This window comes from Pelecanus crispus, chromosome 5 (genome assembly GCF_030463565.1).
Source record: "Pelecanus crispus isolate bPelCri1 chromosome 5, bPelCri1.pri, whole genome shotgun sequence".
Lineage (NCBI taxonomy): Eukaryota > Metazoa > Chordata > Aves > Pelecaniformes > Pelecanidae > Pelecanus > Pelecanus crispus.
Window position 1 is genome coordinate 3,167,957 of NC_134647.1, and position 18,610 is coordinate 3,186,566.

The 18,610-nt window shown below is 42.1% G+C and overlaps 1 protein-coding gene across 4 annotated transcripts in view; it reads right to left on the minus strand.

Annotated features, from left to right (window-relative positions):
• The window catches only part of KIF5C (kinesin family member 5C), an 81,155-nt gene that overhangs the window by 12,904 nt on the left and 49,641 nt on the right, over positions 1–18,610 (minus strand). For 2 of the 4 annotated variants that reach the window (XM_075711600.1, XM_075711598.1), the window contains 6 exons: positions 14,988–15,136; positions 10,874–11,049; positions 8,690–8,758; positions 4,713–4,919; positions 3,573–3,723; positions 1,023–1,207 (listed from right to left, as the gene is read on the minus strand). In XM_075711600.1, the coding sequence (XP_075567715.1) occupies positions 1,023–1,207; positions 3,573–3,723; positions 4,713–4,919; positions 8,690–8,758; positions 10,874–11,049; positions 14,988–15,136 (937 nt within the window). Of the gene's footprint in view, positions 1–1,022; positions 1,212–3,572; positions 3,724–4,712; positions 4,920–8,689; positions 8,759–10,873; positions 11,050–14,987; positions 15,137–18,610 lie in introns of all 4 variants that reach the window. The other 2 variants (XM_075711597.1, XM_075711599.1) reach the window with 2 other exon arrangements.

An 18,610-nucleotide genomic window follows, 5' to 3' on the forward strand; every position in this document is an offset into this window, starting at 1 on the left:
GCGTAAGCCAACGCCACGGCTGAAAGAGGCTGTCCCACCACCCACTGCCGAGACCCCTGTTCCCAGCTCTGCGTTCCTGCTCCTCTCCTGCCAGCAGAAGCACGCATACAGCTGCTTTGCGAGTCAAGCCTTAATCTGCTTTACTAATGCCAGTTCCCAAGGAAAGGGAGCAGCATAGGTTGGCAGGATGGCTTCCTTCAGTGGCCCTGCCAGCCCAGGGTCTGCTTTAAGACAGGATGAAAAGTATAGTTTTTACTTAACATTTCTGGACAGCCAATAGCCTCAGGACTCCAGCCTCCCTGTAATACTAAGATGCATGCTTCCAGCTACAGCTTTATTAAGTAGAACTTAATAAAGACATCCTGCTGCAAGACAAGAGGCTATCCTTTCTCCAGGTTTTCTTAGACTAACTGGTAAAAAATGAAATACGGTTTATTGTATTTCATCTCCTCCCTTCACACGTCCACTTCAAAGCAGTTGAGCATGTCAAAGCAGTTAGCTCCCTCTCCTGCAGCAGGCTGCAGCAAGCATCACTACTCGTAGCTGCTACCCACTGTGAAGCCCTCCTACCATCTGGATTTCTATCTCATATAGTAATGTTTTCCATAATGTATTATTTAATATATCTTGGTGGCGTACTGACAGACCAGGTAAGGGGGGCTCTCCAAATGTTTTGCTAGTGAACCATACAATCACTGCTTCCTTTCTCGGGTTGCTTTTAAAGTGAAGGCACAAGACACAAATCCATGCTGAAGAAATCACTCTGAGGAGGATCTTCTGTATTATGCCACAGAACACATTTTGAGATCTACAGCAGGACACGATCTCACCACAGAATGTGCTGAAAAACATTGAGGGGGAGGAACGGGAGAAGAGAGAAAAACCAACAAAACAGACAAGAGAAACACCACTCTGCTCCCTTAAGTCTCATTTCTCACTCCTAGCACACACATTTCATGAGGAAGGAGGCTGAGAAAGTCATCAAACCTTGCTGCAAAGGGACAAGGAAGGAACAAACGTACTTGTGAAATGAGGAGCTGGCAAGCTGCAAGCTCCCTCTCGCTGGCGTTCATCTTCCTGTTGGAGTCTATCTGGGCGCTCTCCAACTGCTTGCTGCGGTTCACCAGAGACTTCACCTCAGACTTCATCTTGCTGATGTAAAGCCGTGCCATGGTGAACTCCTCCTCAATCACCCCGTTCACATCTGCTAACTAAACACACACAAGATTGCGATCTTGAAGGTGTGGTTCTTACAGGTAAGTCAACATAAAGCAGTCTTCCTGCTGTGAAACTCTTGTCTAGAGCTAGGAAGCCTCTGTGAAAGCACAGCAGCCCTCAAGGAGTACCCACAGACCTTCAGGTCACCTTTAAACACGTTATACCACTCCATTTCTTACAATCTTCACTGAAAAGCCACAAAAGTGAGAAATTAAGGCTTGCGCTCACAGTGTGCTTCATCAATTTAGTGGTTCAACATCTAAAGTAATCAAGCCCGCCATCATGGCAAAGGCATATTTTGGAGAAACCTTCCGATATCACCAGCACAGGAAATTTTCCTTCTTTCAAACGGCTAAAAGCTGAAGAGCATTTTCAAAGTACTCCTTAAAGAATTCTCCTCTTGAAGGGTTGTGCTTCTTCAATAAGGAGCTGCCAGACAGACATGGGTCTGCAAATCTCACCTGGCAAGAGAAAAGTAATCGCTCTCGTCTCTAAATATTAATATCATTCTATTTATACATCATTTCCTTCCCTGGTTTAATGTGGTGCCTTTTATTTGTATGTCTTTCTCTTCATGATTTTTCTTTAACTACTTAATTTGTGTAACCCACTGACGAGCTGTGAAGGTTCTCCTTGAGCGAGCATAAGGCTAGCAACTTCATCTGCTTTTCACCTTTTTCCCAGCACCGCCAAGGGGAAGGTAACATGCGCTCTATCTTCTCCCAACAGGCTAAAAAACGCAACTGCTTCCAAAACTCTCAGTCTGGTCTGAAATTAGACACACTCTGAGAAGATGCTAATTGCCAACAAATTTGAAATTATTCTTCTAGAAGCTGCTCAATCTGGCCTTATTTACACTGACAGCTGTCCTGTAAAATGCTGACATCTTAGTTACTATAAAAATTTGTATCAAACAGCCTCTGCCTCCATTTTCACAGATTTCCTCTTACAGTTCCTATTACGATGGCCACCAGAGGTTGCTGTAACATCTAGCAAAGTCTGGTCTTGCGGTCCTGACAATTGCATAACCACATCAGACAACAGGGATCGTGTCCTCTGCAGGAAGAGCGGGCTGGAGCATCTCTTGGTCTAGGGGGGCTTTAGCAGGATATCAACAACTCTCAGAGTCAACTCAAAGCACTCCAGCCACACATACTCCCTTTTAGCTTTGAACGTTCAGGGAAGTTCATTGCTCAAAAACTGAGAAGTGAACTAAAAGCAAGAAAATGGAGTGCCTTGCAAGGAATTTACGTACATCTTGAAAATTAATTTCTTATCCAGTTTTAGCAATTGCTCTTTTTCACGTGGTTTTAAATGGCCAGATAAGATGGCATTAATATCACCAGGAAGGTTTTCCAGGCCATGCAAAGTTTCCATCAGAGACGGAAATTTAGCAATGACCCTACAAATATCTTTGCCGAGATTTAGCATTTTGCTCACCTACAACAGGAGAAGTGTGACAAAATGAGTAGCTACCTCCTCTACTGTATCTGTAAACCCAAGAGCCAGACAGAAGGCAAATTTCAAAGCAAAGCTGACCAAAATTTGCACCATCTCCAGGCACGTTCAGATACTAAGGCTTCTGCTGCTTTAATCACCTTCACTCCCCTTCTTACCTTCTTTCTTCAGAGGAGAATGATCCTCTGCAATTTTTTCCTCTATAAAGGTCATTAGTCAATACACAAAAGTTAAGCGGGTGCTACTGTCATGTAATTATTTATGTGGTATTTGCCAGTGCTGGAAATCAGTAATTTTAAAGCATCTTGTGTTCAGAAACACACACGGAAGCGTGGGCTGTGAAGAAGGCAGCCACTGTTGAAAAGAAATAAACACCAGAATGCAGAAAACACAATTTCCATGCAGATCTTTCCATTCAGGTGCCCTGGACAGCCGTCAGTACAGACCTCTGGCTTTAAGAGCTGTTCACCTTCAGCTACACAACAGTTTTAGGACAAGCTTCAAACAAAAAGGTAGCCACCCAGAAGCCAAATCTCAGCAATAAAGATTCTTCAGATTCTGGGAATACTGGGTCATGCCAGCTAACGAAGGAGCAGGGCTACGTGTGTATTGTTTTGGGGGGAGCTCTGTCCCCCCCATTAATAAATGCATCAACACACAGATGGGCTGCATTAGTCTGGCCCCAAACACTGAGCCGGGAATAAAAGCGGTAATTGTGTGCACAGACACTGACCATCTCTGACCCAGACAAAGATCTCTTCAGTATTTTACTCTGTGCTCCAGCCAGGATTTCAACGGCAGCATCCTGGGAGAAGGACTGCTGCATCACACATATTCCACGTCAAGTATTTTTATGTTGCAGGAGGTGTGGGGGGCAAGCAATAAAGATTGCCAACTTACTGTTTTAACATCGTTAGTACCAATGATTCCTCCGATCTCTCCCAGGTCCTTAAGCAGCAAGTTCAAGATTTCTGTAGCTCTCTTCTTCTGATGGTTACTGAGCTCCTGCAACTGGCCCAGCTCCCGCTGGGTTGCTGTCAGGGCACTCTGAAAAGGTTTAAAAGCAAAAGTTACCCTCCCCTCCGCAGCCTGGGCATCAGTTCTTCTCCAGTATCTAGGTTACATGGTATTGTCTTGTATCTTCCTGAACGTGCCTCCTGGATCAATGTACTGACACGTACAATTCCACCTTGCCGTAATCCACTTTCACAACTCACTTGCTAACAAGGCTACTTTAGATCTATTAAATGTAGTAAATCCTCTAAGAATCTTATTTGCATAATACATGTCAAAGAAGGTTAATCACAGAGAAACAGGTATAGAAGGATATAAAACTCAATTTTTCTCAAATGGATTTCACAGTAATCTGTTTTACTGAGGTGGATAACGAAGTCTTCCATGAAAACAGACCTGTTAACAACAGCTTCCTCACTTTGTGTAATGAATTAAAGAACAAGGACGTATTAAGCTAGTAAGCCAATCTTGATTTTTCTCAGATCAGATTTTTTCCTCAAGCTCAGCACACATCACATTTTCTGATTCCTTCCTTAAGATCTCCTGACTGTACAAAATTCCTGCTCCACAGCGTAGAGTCCAGAAAAAACATAAAACGCTGCAATTTGCATAAAGCAGATTTTCACATCTTTCTTGGCATAATACAGTTTTTAAATAACCAAAACACAGAATGGCCAGTTCTCACATTCAGTTCAGTTGCTGCCGTGGTGTGTAAAATACAGAGGTTGCAACAGAGCCACAATCTGCCATCAGCTTCCATAGAGCAGTTTCTGAATTGCCTTCATTTTATCATTTAATTAAGATAGAAGAGAGAGGGTAGCATCAGCAAATATGGATCTTTTAACAGCTTCCCTGCTACTCCCATTTTTAAACTACATAACAACAGACTTGGCAGCAGTATCTGAAAGAGTCCTGAAATGGCATAGGCTAGCAGTTATCTGGGAACCCCTATGGAAATCTTTAGGGGAGCGGAGAGTTAGGGGGCAAGGAGGGAACCAGCACTATGAACCGCTTGCTCTTACACTCTTCTGTGCCAGCTCGTCAGCCAGCTGCTCGTTGGCTCTTGTTTTGTCCTCCACTTCTTGGGATTTCTGGTCATAATTGACAGCTAATTCTTCCAGGGCTTGAAGGACCTCTTTCACTTCGTCTTTTGCTGCTTCGTTCTCAATCTGAAGACGGGTCAGCTCCTCTTGAATCTTCTCATAGTCTCTCCTAGTGGAGGCCAAAAGCTGGAAACCAGATATCACAGAAGCATTAAGTCACCCAAGAACTCATTCACAGACAACACTGAAAAGGGCAAGAACAGACAAAGAGAGAAAGAAAGCGTGAGCACGCAAGTGTTTCTGTACGAGAGAGAAAGCAAGAGAGCAGAAATCCTGCTACTCTACCAGAAACAGCATCAGTTTCAGCATAAATGTATTTGAAGGAAGCAAAAAAGGCTCTGGACTTCAATGAAAAGAAAAATCTTAATCACAACCTATTATGACACGAGACTGAGGCAGAGAAACTTATTTTAAACAGCATCATAGCTCCAAATAAATTCTCTGCCCTCAATCCAATGCTGCAGCTAGGACCAAAAAAATACCACAAAGTAAAATGTTTAAACACAGAATCACAGCTTTGAACTGAACCAAGCAAAAGGGCTCTCTGAGGCAGCCTCAAAGATCTTGTGGCACTAGAGGAATATTTTGATAAGCAAACCTATGATGATTATTCTTAGTTTCCAACTGAAGCATGATGCTGAAGACAGATTAGCTGCTCCTATTTGCTGAGGCAAAATACTAACTAAAGAAGAAAATACAGACTTCACGTATACCAGTGAGTATTTCCAATTTGTAAAACTTATTAAATTTACTCCTTGCATGCTACTAGGAGAGATGCTAAAGTTTCGGTGACAGAGCTGATTGTAAGAGGTCAGTTGCACAGTCCTCTCCCTTGCCCTTGCACCACTCCATCTTCATTCAGATGTTAAAGTCTCAAAAATTCAGCTATTGGCTTCTTAGCACAAAACCAGACTCAACAGCAGTACCGTACTGCAGAACGAAGTGAAAATAAATAAAAGGTGCCACCTACCTTGTATTGCTAGTAATGTACTTTTGAGAAGAATAACAAAATCAGGCCTTACATAGCATAAAACCATAAAATATAGAGCAGTAACATATCTAATTTAGTGCATGAGATACAAGAAGGCATTCATGCTCACAGGTCACCCTAGGAGCAAAGATTGGACACTCATGCACAGAACTCACTTATTTCCAAGCCTTCCTGTGTACAGATTAGTATAATATTACTGTACTGCAGCTTTCTGGGACAGTAGAACAAAACCTGCGCTACTCAAGCGTGCTGGGTGGACTTCTCCTGACCTGTCCCACCACTGCCCACTGGCTCCCAGGCCTTGAAGAAGTTGAGTGTGAGACCCCAAACTAAACAGAAACATCTCTCCCAAACGGGCCGCCTAGAAGGAGAAATGTCAGAGAAGACTGCTTTTTTTTGGCTCAGCATGCTAATGGGAAATAGGAAACCAACCAGGCAGCTTCAGACACTGGCACGTGCCCAAAGTGGCGAAGAGAGGATTCAGATGTAAGGGAAATTTATCTCGCTGGTAATGCTGCAGCCTCAGAAGTGCACTCACGTTACGGAAAAACCCACTGAATTGCCAAAGCCAGATGGCATGTAAATATTTAAACAACAAAATAGCTTAAAATAATCTTTCTACTAAACACAGATGGAACTATTATTTACATTTACTTAAGAAAATTTCTGCGTGAATATTACTGTGACTTCAAGTAAAGGGAAGTGTTATATACCACCTAGAGCATAAACACAGCTCCCCAGAAGATTCTTGATACAATGTGGAAAAATATACCAAGATTTTAAAAAGCTATTAATAACACATTATACCGATCAGTTGTAAACAAAGGGAAGGAGACGATGGCCGCAGCACTTTGTGGATCTGTTCACAGCACGCGAGATGCAAGGGAGGAAGATTCAGAATCCCCCCAAAACACACACCCTAAGAAACAGCCAGCAGTGAAAAGGTACCAAAAGATACCAGTATCAGCACAATGCCATCTGTGGCAGGCCTTAGATTTCTAATTAACCTGCTAGCTTAATCAAGCAGAAAAAAGTACTCTGGTTAATTAGGGGGAAGCAGATTGAGGCAGCTGCTCTGCAGCACATCTATCACGGAGCTAATCACAGGCTCTAAGACAGAACAGGTAGATCGCTCCCACAGCGCAGGTGAAGCTTCTATGTGGAAGACAAAACCTTGAAAAATTAATTCAATTCCCTAAAAGAAAAAAATAAAAATATCGAATTAGCTTTCAGAGGTAAGAGATAGATAAGCTTCTTGGATGAACCAGCTAAACCTTCTGAACAAGTGGTGCCAACATCAGCTGCAGAGACTTCAGTAAGTGAGCAAAGCTAGACTAGAACATGTGCAAAAAAGGGGAGAAAGTGGTCTGTAAGGCAAGGATTAGAGACCACTGAAAAGTTGATTCCTCTTCCAGAGGTAATACTGAGTATGAAACACACCGAGGGTGGGGACTAAGCCAGCATACAGCCTGCTCCCAAATATCTAAGACAAAGAAAGGAATGCACATCACCCAAAAAATAAGACACAAGAAAAACCGTGAGGAAAAAATAAGACACAAGAAAAACCATGAGGGAAAAATAAGCTTTAGATGAGAACACTGATGTCAAAAAGATGGGAGAAGTGAGATGGCGTAAATAACACACATCAGAAAATAATGTTGCTGAGAATGCATAAAATTCTTTTACATTTGTATAGCCACAGACATGGGTAGCACGTAATACAGAGTAATCAAAAGAAAGTTGCGGCAAGTGAATGAAGAGCTTAATCATGGACTAAAATAAAGGCGGTAATTCCTTCAGGGAGGAACTGCCACCAAAGGTGGCAGGTAAGTCGTGAGGGATGAGTAGCAGACGTTTTCATACATTGTTCTCTCCCTGCTAAGGAGCCAAACCTTGGAAACCCTTTCTGAGGGCTTGATTAAGGATTAAGGCATGGACAGAATCATTTTTCAATTACAAGAGAGGTTTCACACCCAAAAAAAGCGGCCAGCATAATGCTGTACTCCAGCTGAAGTGGCTCAGGCAGCTGGGAGAGGCACGCTCCTAGGGAATCACGGCAGTGTTTCACGCAAAGAGACCAACACTTTGGAACACTAATGACGGGTGAACTCCCACGCCAGGATTATATTCTTGGTCTGAATGGTCCTCCTCCAGTTTCCTGCAGTTTGAAAACCAGCATAAAACCATCATCTAAGAAATATCACAGCAACATTTGGGGAACTTGGCAATTTGGTGTTATTGCCAGATTTTATATCTTCATGTAAAATGCTACCTCTCGTAAACAAATGACAGGTAAGGAAATGACTTGACCGTAAATTTAGTGATCATATTCCCCATTTTAAAAACAACAAACATTCATTTTATGGACAGAAACAATGAAATAAAATGTTTAAAGTCAGTAATCCAAGATTTTAAAGCAAATCTTTGGCAGCACCAATAATCAATTTCTCCAGTCTCACAGATTTCTCTCACTACTGCCTCTAATTGCCCATGCCAAAATAATGAACACGAGTAATTTATTACCAGGAGTAATTTTTATACTGTCAAACTAGGAAATCTGTTGACTACCTACAGTCTATATAGCGTCTGGATACCTGAAAGGATACAGACATATTGAAAAACACATTGGAAGTGAAAAATACTGGCCACGCTCCTACCTTGGTATCTCCAGCATCACTTCCCAGCAGGAGGGTGTGCTATTATAAGGAGTTATCAAGGCTTAATGCTCTTCTGAGGATACTGTGAAATTTGAAGTTTAAACCTAGCTGTCACACAGGTTTCTCTTACCTATTGAATTTTAGCTGGTTGATATAAACATACCTAGCCAACAACTGTGACAGAATTACTAAACAAGGGTCTCATAAGCAAAACGTAAGGGTTTTTTTTTATTTGTTTAGGTTTTTACCTCCTCTTGATCCAACATTTGTTGCTTTAGTTTTTCAGCCAACTGGCTCTGCTGATTGATTTCATCATCCTGCAATAAAATAGGGTTGGAGATTTTTAGTTTCTTTTCACAGTTCTCGTTTGGTCGCTTTTATTTCCCCTTTCTAGGAAAGAAAGAAGAATAATGCCATAGCAAACCTTGTGCACGTTTGAGTGGTATGAGAGGAGAGAAAAATATACATACACAGAGCTACCTAGTAAAAGCAATGCATACATGCAGCTGTCTCTAGTATATACGTAAGCAGAGGTGGCCCTGATGGTAAACAAGACTCTGATGTGGTCAGAGTTGCACCTTATAACTTGCAGGAGACTTTGCCAACCTATGTGATGTTTTACCGATGTACAAATACATACGCTCCCTCTCTCTGTCCCCAAATTTCAGCGGAAGACAGATCATTAGAGACAGATTTATTAGCCAACTACAATTTACAGCTAGCTCTGACCTGCATTAATGAAAGAGGAAGCTCAAACCACAACACAGAACTTGGACCCCTCAACTGCAGAATTTCGATTTTCCTACTCCATCACAGCCCTTGAAGAAAATACTGCCAGGCAATGCACAGCCAGGCATCCAATTTTACTGGCATTTCAACTTCCTTGTTAAGACAGCATCCTCATGGGTAGGAACTGATTTTAAATATAGAAGAGAAATGATGATGACGCCACTGTACAAGTCCTTCCTCCTAAACGCCACAGGGGGCACACCAAGCACAGCCCCTGAGCAAGTCTGTCTCTGTTCTTGTGACGGATACCCTTCTCTAGAGGAACTCACCAAAGATAAACGGTTGCTTTTTACCCTATCAGAGTCAATCGATATTTTGTGTTTCACCGACAAGCATGTTAACATATTGATTTCTGATAGCAAATACAGCTATCAAGTAGAATACATCGAATCATCTACTGATATTAAAATAGTCCCAGATATAACACAAGAATGGTCTATGCTGCAACAAGTTATAAATGGCGATATTTTGGTTTTGTTTTGGGGATCAAATACCGTCTCATTTCCTATAGTACTGTAGTAATGCACCAAATTATGCTTCCCATGTTTTCTAGGGTAAAACTCAAACCTGCTGCCAGTTCCCTCAAGAATAGTTCAATCGGCTTTGCTACTTTTGATGAGGGAAAGTGAAAGAATGACTAACTTTTTTTCTTTTTCTAATCAATACATAAAAGCTAAAGAATGCTACCAGGAATGTATTCTGCATCACAGAAAAGCTGTAATTTCTTAAAGACCTTAACTGTTATTTTGAATGCCATCAACGTCCTGCTGTGTGCAACCGGACTGTGCAAAGACCTCACGCACGTCAGAGTTAAGGCTTAAACACAACTATCCGCTGCTTCCCTCGGTATGCAGAAACAGCCAAACTTTAATATTAACACACAAGGAAACCGGGGGGTTTTCTGATATTTTCCTGCTAATTACAATTGGAAGTTAAAATGCAGTTTTGATGCAAGATTAAAGCTATCCTGAAAACTTTTGCTTTTAAGCTGTTCTCATCCATAATGGTCAATGGTTTTAGTATGCCTTTCCCCCCCCCGCCACTTCTCATCTTCACACAAGCCAAAGCTATTAATGGCAAGTGCTCAGTAAATGTATTGCCGATAGTTTTAAGTGCCAATGATGTTATTTCAAGCTGTGCAAATAAATTTTTTTAAAAAGGCCACCTGCACTCCAGGCAGCGTGCACAGCTAGAACATGAACAAAAGAGACCCAAGGGATGGTTATGTATCTTCCTTAAAATTCTAATATACAATAAATATATAAAAAATCTTCAAGATACAGTCTCCCTTTTAGTTTCCTTTCTCCTGTGACTCTGAGATGATGTTACAGTTTGCTGAGGGAGTACAGTATTTACAAAAATCCCTGAAGAAAAGGAGGGCTGAAAAGACTGTATCGAGCCCTTAAAATGAAAGGCAAACTTGGCTCCGATTTCACAGAGAATGCCCACAAACACTATCTGCAGAGGGAACAGAAGCAGATAGCTGATGTGACAGGACAAGATCTGGTTTTATGTAGTGCTAGTGTTTTGAACTTTGGGACATTTTCCAGTTCATGGTGCTCAAGAAATACAGAGACACCCACTCATTTTGGCTTAGTATTCCATTTACACCCAGAGAATGGAGTCAACCCAAATGTTCACACCTTATCATCCAGCTGTCTGTAGAGACTGGCAATCTCCTCATCATATTTCTGTTTCTCCTCTGTCGAGATGCTGGCAACAACCGGTGTGATGTTGTCAATAATCGGGGTGTTATCACAGGGCTCCAGGTTCTTCTGGTCCTTTGCACTGATCTGTTCATCTTCGGGCACAGCTTCTCCTACAGGCACATAATCCATGGTCATTACAATCCAAGAGAGAGGGTTGCCCAAAACCATGGACATCCTAGGATGGTCCTTCACAGTCGCCAAGAGGGACTCAGCAAAGGAAAGAAGGGCCGTATCCAGCTGTGCAAGGCAGGCGACTGCCACGCATACAAACGATGGGCCAAGCTGGGTGTGGAAGGATGGCCGTTCATTCTCCACGGTTAGAAACACAAAACACGCAAAATGCAGCAACTGTTCGAATGGCTACCTTTAAAAGCACTGAACTCCTGGCTCCCCTTTTCACTCAAGCCCTCTACAGACGGGATTAGCTCCATGGATTAACGGAAGTGTAAATAAGGAGGGAAAAAATCCGACTTTCAGCCTAAAGCCTATCTCTTCCTCTCCAGATTTCCAACTTCCTTATCAACTCTCCTTCCCCCATAATGAACTGCTAGAGCATCAGGACAACAAACGAGGCAGCTGCATTTAAAATGATATTCTCCTTCTGCCTTGTCACATCTAAAATTAAAGAGCATCGACAAATTTTCAGATGTTGCCTATGCATACCAGATAGGATGTTCTCTCTACACATTTTCTTTCAAAATAATTTTCTCCAAGGACTATTTTCTTTGGTAACATCAGTGCATTGCAATTACGAGCCTGCTGCAGTTCAGTGAAGAGGCAGAGGCAAGGCGCTCATGCCAGAAATTGAATCTACTCTCATTAGAGTCTGGTGACAGACTCTGCGAGCAGCTGAATGCTGCACACGTTGCTCAACGTGCAGGAAGGTTGCATCCAACCCTTCTGCACAAACAGGTTTTTTCCATTTCTATGAAAAGCTACAATATTTTGGTCCCATAAAGCTTTACTAGCCATTCCGCTTGCCAAAACAGTGTAAGCACTATTTATCTTAGTGGCAGGGAAACAAGGAAACAGGAGAAATATATCAAAAAACCACAACACAGGCTAATTCAGGCCTCAAAGCAAAACAAAACAGGTCATGAAAGAGCACAACCAACTAACAGAGAAGGTAATTTTTTCAAGCTTAAAGAGTGAAAAAGAATAACTTGAAATCAGGCACCATAACCTCTATAAAAGTACTACGCTCAAAATACTTTTTGGCCTATTAATGGCTTGATGATATTTTATGTCAATAATGAGAAAAATGTAAATTAATTTTTCCTTGTTGCATTTCACTGGAGCAGACTAGGAAAAGCGGGCTCGGTCAGACCGTGGGACCTTGCACACATGGCAACACTGCTCAGGCTGCAGAGAATCCATCAGGAGCCTCCCAAAACGAATCTTAAGGTTTTCTTTTCATTGTGGTATTGCACTTAGCTCGGAAGCTTTGTATGGCAGACTACTACAGGTGAAAGGAGGAGGAGAGCCTAAATTTGATAGAGATGCTTGGACGAGAACAACCTCCTACCTGTAAAACACAGACCAAATTGTGCACTTGGATACAGGGCCACTGAAATCCTGCTTCAGTGAGAACTGGGCACACCCATTTTCTCCTACAATTTTATTTTGTATATTACTTTCTAAATTTATAGAATAAGCTACACCAATGGAATATTTATGCATCTATCTGGTATTTCATATTCAAGATGTAATTTCTGCGACGCTTTCATTTGTAAAGAGCCTCCTTTGACAGAATATCCTTCCAAATGATGCTATTTCAGAAGGTCAGACAAGAAATCAATAGTATTTTGAATGCATTGAATGTATTGCTGGGTAACACCAATGAGAAAAGCAGGACAGACAGTGGGGAAGAGGAGGTGTGTATATTTAGACAATAGAGACAGCATGTTATAAGGCTCGTTTATGTGGCATATAGAAAGGATCTATACAGGTTTTTTTTTTTAGAAAAAAGGTATCTAGAATGGGAAGGAAATTAAAGTCGTCACATTTAGCAAACACAGAATGAAACACGCAGAACATGAGCGGGTTATAAATCCCCAGCACTCCTCAACACCAACAGTAGACCGACCGTCTCCATAGCAATTGCGTTATGCTGATAAGGGAAATATTCCCTGTGCTGAAGTCTCCAGAGAAAGACACGGAGTGCAATCATTAGGTAACGATCTCATCTGAAAGGCAAGTAAACAGCATAGGGAGCTGAATGAAGGAAGAATTTTTTGCACCCATAAAGGTCAGGTATTATCTTTTAAGTAGTGGTTTCACCCAGGATGTTCAAAACCAGACTTGACTGTGCAAAACAAGTTGTGACTAATAATTTAACCACAGAATCATAGAATCGTTTAGATTGGAAAAGACCTTTAAGATCATCAAGTCCAACCGCTAAACTAGCACTGCCAAGTCCACCACTAAACCATGTCCCTACACGTCTTTCGGATACCTCCAGGGATGGGGACTCCACCACTTCCCTGGGCAGCCTGTTCCAATGCTTGACTACCCTTTCCGTGAAGAAATTTTTCCTAATATTCAACCTAAACCTCCCCTGGCACAACTTGAGCCCATTTCCTCTCGTCCTATCGCTTTTTCCTTGGGAGAAGAGACCAACACCCCCCTCACTACCCCCTCCTGTCAGGAGCTGCAGAGCGATGAGGTCTCCCCTCAGCCTCCTCTTCTCCAGGCTGAATACCCCCAGCCCCCTCAGCCGCTCCCCACCAGCCCTGTGCTCCAGACCCTTCACCAGCCTTGTTGCCCTTCCCTGGACACGCTCCAGCACCCCAATGTCTTTCTTGTACTGAGGGGCCCAAAGCTGAACACTGTATTCGAGGTGCGGCCTCACCAGCACCGAGTACAGGGGCACAATCACCTCCCTGCTCCTGCTGGCCACACCATTCCTGATAGAAGCCAGGATGCTCTTGGCCTTCTTGGCCACCTGGGCACACTGTTGGCTCGTGTTCCAGGCAGCTTTCCAGCCACTCTTCCCCAAGCCTGCAGCGTTGCATGGGGTTGTTGTGACCCAAGTGCAGGACCTGGCACTGAGCCTTGCTGAACCTCATACAGTTGGCCTTGCCCCATTGATCCAGCCTGGCTACATCAATCGCAGGTTTGTTCTCACTTTAGATACTTCACGTTTGCAAGAGTTACATACTATTGAACTGCAAGACACTTCAACACATAGGACCTGGATGACAAGCAATTTAGAAAATAAAAATGACTCCAAAGAGGCAGTATTTTACTGTTTGGGCTTTGCTGGGATTTCAGGGTGCAAGGGGTACGCAGGGTTGGTTTCTTTTGGTTGGGGGGCTGTTTGTTGGTTTTGAGTTTGGGGTAGGATTTTTTTTTTTTTTAATATGTGGAATAAAAAATTAAAAGTAAGGATGGTTTGCTAAAATTATTTGTCAACGTTCCAGATTAAGTAATTATTTAGTTTGTACATATGCATAAAAATATTCTTCCGCCTCTACCATCCTACACTTGATCTTACAACCTACCCTGAACAGCAATTCTCCATGTTTCTAAACAGAAAATTGGCTGTTCTCAACATAAATTTCACTCAAAAGCCACAGAAGGAGACAAATGGTGATTCTTCTAATCAGGTGACACTCCTAATCATTGTACTAAAGGACCAATTATTCTAATGTTAAACTCAATTATAAAAAAGCCCCAAGATCCAGCTACCTTAAAGCATAACAGAACTGATTCTCATGCCTAAGGAGCAGAGTTATTTAAAAAAAAAAACCCAAACATAATGACATTTTACCTTTTCTTTATTAATATTAATAACATGATTAAAAATGACTGATACCTTCCTGTATGATATCACATTAGTTTTGGCATTTTAAATGGTACCTTACATAAATGTCTGCTGCTGGTTTCCCTGATTTTTGCTTCTTCACCTTTCCGTTATTATTATGAAGCGTGAGCTACAACTCTGAATGGTGAGCTAAGTACGACTTTTGTGATTTAAGGCAAGATTTTAACATACATAACTTCAAAATACAAAGACATGTACCCATTCCCATGTTCTGGCACGTACCATTTCTCCACCTGTTCAGTTCCAGCTCCAGATGCTGGATAACATTCTTTAGACTCTTGTTTTTGTCTTTCTCCTTCTCGTACTTTTTCTTCCACTCCTCCGCAGTCAGCTCCAGATTCACAGAGACCGTGTTCTTAATCGTCTTAGCTCTGCACAGCAAAACCAGGTGTCAGTTGTTCTGCAACTTTTATCTCAGTACAACAGTAAGGATTCAGAAATTTTTCCGTAATGCAAAGGGAAACTACTAAACATTTGCAACTTATTTGCTAAAATGCAATGCCACAATTCCCTTTTCTCTCAAACCCTCAGTATCATTACTACCTGGAAGCCTCAATAGAAATTTTTCCATATCAAAATTCAGCAGCCAGTGACCTGGAGCAGACATGGATCTGCCTCTTCAGATTCCTCCAGAAAGAGAAGCTGGAAACTGTTCTTGGGTTAAGGACAAAACAAAGTCCTGTCATTACTGCTCTGCTAGGTAAGCTGTCACCTCACAGCTTCTCCTGGCCTGAGACCCACGGCAGAGTACCCCACACCATCTGACCATGGGCTCGCCCCATCTCTTAACAGTCATCCCTTACACCCCACCAACAACACTCAGCCGTATTTCAAGCATCACAGCGTGAAGGATGTCACCACAGTGAAGCAGAGACATGGAAGCTCATCTTTCTTGAAAGCCAAACAGTGCTTTCAAATACATTTTTGGGGGTGGAAGGAGGAGAACCGCTGGTCACCACCAGGTAACTGGGTTATTGCTGGGCTGAGGAAGGCTGTCAGCGGGGGGGGAGCCTGAACTCGCGCCTGTGCCACTGTAGGCAGGCTCACGAGTTACTGCCTCTCTAGGCAAAAATCACAAAATTTAAACCTTTCTAACAACAACCACCACCACTTTATTATTGTGAAACTGCTTAGCTCCAACTGAACCTAAACAATTGCACTAGAGAATGCAAAGCAAGCAGAAAAAAATGCACAGCACCTACTCTAGCAAATCCACATTTAAAAAGAAAAACCAAACAAATCAGTACGAATTAAGAAAGCTTCGGATCTTTGCCCTTCACTGCACAGACACTGAGTCCCTCCAAATGACTCCAGTGTTACTGAACAAAACAGAGACTAAATAAAGGAATAACACACAAACCTCCTACCGGTTTGTAAAGCATAGGCTCAAATGCCAGTGCAAGAAACTCCGCCTAGGAAAGGGCTACAGATGCTCCAGCTAACTCTCCTTTGGGGAGAGCACATGCTCTTAATTATGTTCTTCACAGCTCCTCTTAATGACGCTAAAACATCCTTTAAATGTGGCCACTCACTGAAGGTCCTGAAAGTTTGTTTTGTCAGCGAGAAAACACTCCTGTATCTGTGCCTCATGCTCCAAATTGCACTCCAGTGATTTGCACTATGCAGCAAGCAGCAATTTTATTACCTTAGAAATATTTAAAAATAACCCTGTACTTTTAAAATAATGCCTAATGGTTAGCTTTTACATATTGTCTCTGCCAAAAGCATGGCTCAAGTTTCCACTCATTTAACTGTACCGGGGGAAAAAAATGCCACACCATAAAGCGTATCGACTGTGTTACCCTAATGATGATTGAAGTACTTACTAGCAACTAAAATTCAAAATAATATAAAAAAAACAAGAAAAGATGGAGCAGAAAGAGAAGAAACTGACTCTCTGACTCACTACTAACAGAGTTAGTACTACTAACATGCACATGTTGATTAGTTTAAGTGGGCCTGTGAAGATGAATTTTACTCCTGACACTTATTTTAATGGCGATATAATTCTTTTTGGCTAGGAAAAATGGAGGAACCAGCAATCACCCATGACTCATATGCCTTCCCTTTAATGTTCTTCAGGCCCTTAATACTGTCACATCAGAAAAATGAAACACCACAACCACAGAGCCTGTGAAAAACCCACTTCCCCTAGACAGCAACATTCCTATCCAAAATGCTGACACTGTGTACGTACAGTATGCACGCTGCTCTGCAGGTCTCGGGCATCACCAGTCCTCCTACTTGTATTCCCTTTCTTATTTCAGGCCAGTCCTATAGCTTTTAAGCAAACAAACAAAACCCTTACAATAAACCCCAACCAAGCACTCTCACAAAGTATTTAGCCATTTTTCCCAGTTCTTTCAGTCCTCAGTAAGGAACGTCTTAAAAACGTTCCTCTTCCTAGAGGAGTGTTGGTCGTGCCACATCACTCCAAGCTCTGCTAGCCAGGATGTGCAGAATTGGTTTGAAAATTATTTTGCCCCAAACACAAAGGCAAGTTTTACCGATGAAAGAGAAATGAAACCAAGAGAAACGTAAACTGAAATAATGTGGAAACTGAACTTCTACACACACACCCTTATGTACCCGAGCACGCGACTTGCCAGAGATCCTGGAGCACTGTTAGGCATTACAGAGCAAACGCAAACCCCTTTTAATCTAGATTAAAAAAATAAAATCATTTTTAAAAAGCTACGCTACCTTTTAATCCCCTTAATCTGAGCTATTATATTTTGCTGATTACATTTTTTTTTACTTCAAATCACACCTGCAGACAGCGAGTTCAGCATAACAGCAAGCAGACTGAAACCTAACACAGTACCTACTCATCTATTTAAAATGAAATGTCCCTTCGGCTGCTTTTCTGCCCTGGAGCCTTATCCAGAATGAATTAGGAACTTTGGGGCCACTCTTCTGTTCTACAGAGGTGAAAGACTCTCACTCGTCTGAAATTACCTGCCGTCAGAAAATTGTATGTGGGGAGGTTTAAACTGTGAACTATCAAAACATTTAAACTTTTACCATCAACAAAACCCGTGCAACTCATTATACTTCAGAGTTGTTAACACTATTTAATTACTGCATCTTAATATCTGCATTTACTCAAAATTTCTGTGACATTATAATACAGGGAATTTCAGTAGAAGCTTCTATCTTCAATAACTTAAACTCATGTTCATCATACGTCAGTGAATTAAAACTGCATAGCAACCCTTACGCCAATTATATGTTAATGACCACCTCCTCCTTTTATCGTCCTTTTCCATAAAAACTTACTGCAGCGACCTGTGAAGTTCCCTTTGGGGAGCTTTTCCCGCATGCTGTTATTTGAGAGGCTTACAGGAAGGACACGCTATAGGAAGCGGAGATCAGAGGAAACGGTGCTTTTTGCAGCTACCTGGCCTTGCAGCACGTGGGTCCCTCCCCACCTTCCACAAATCCCAGCAGCAGATGACAGGGACGAGCTAATCCAAGTGTGGCAGCACTGCCCTCCAGCCCTAACCTGCAGCAGCAGCCCTAATCCGCAGCTGTCCCGTACGAGGGACTGCGCCCAACCGCATCTCTTTGTCCTTCGCCGCCCATCCTGCACTTTTACATACTCTTCTATGAATACACCAAAGGGATCATCTTCCCTCACTAAAACCTACAGAAAGCTCACATTAAAGAATAAAAGTGGGGCAATGAATTAATAGAAGATTGTCAGACTGATCTTTCACACAGGATTTTACTTTCCAATATAAAACGCCCCTTAACAGTGTGGGCTTTGATGCAAAAATTACGCATGGTGGAAAACAAGCCATTTTCAGCCAAAGACAAATTTATTATCATGTACAAACTGTTAA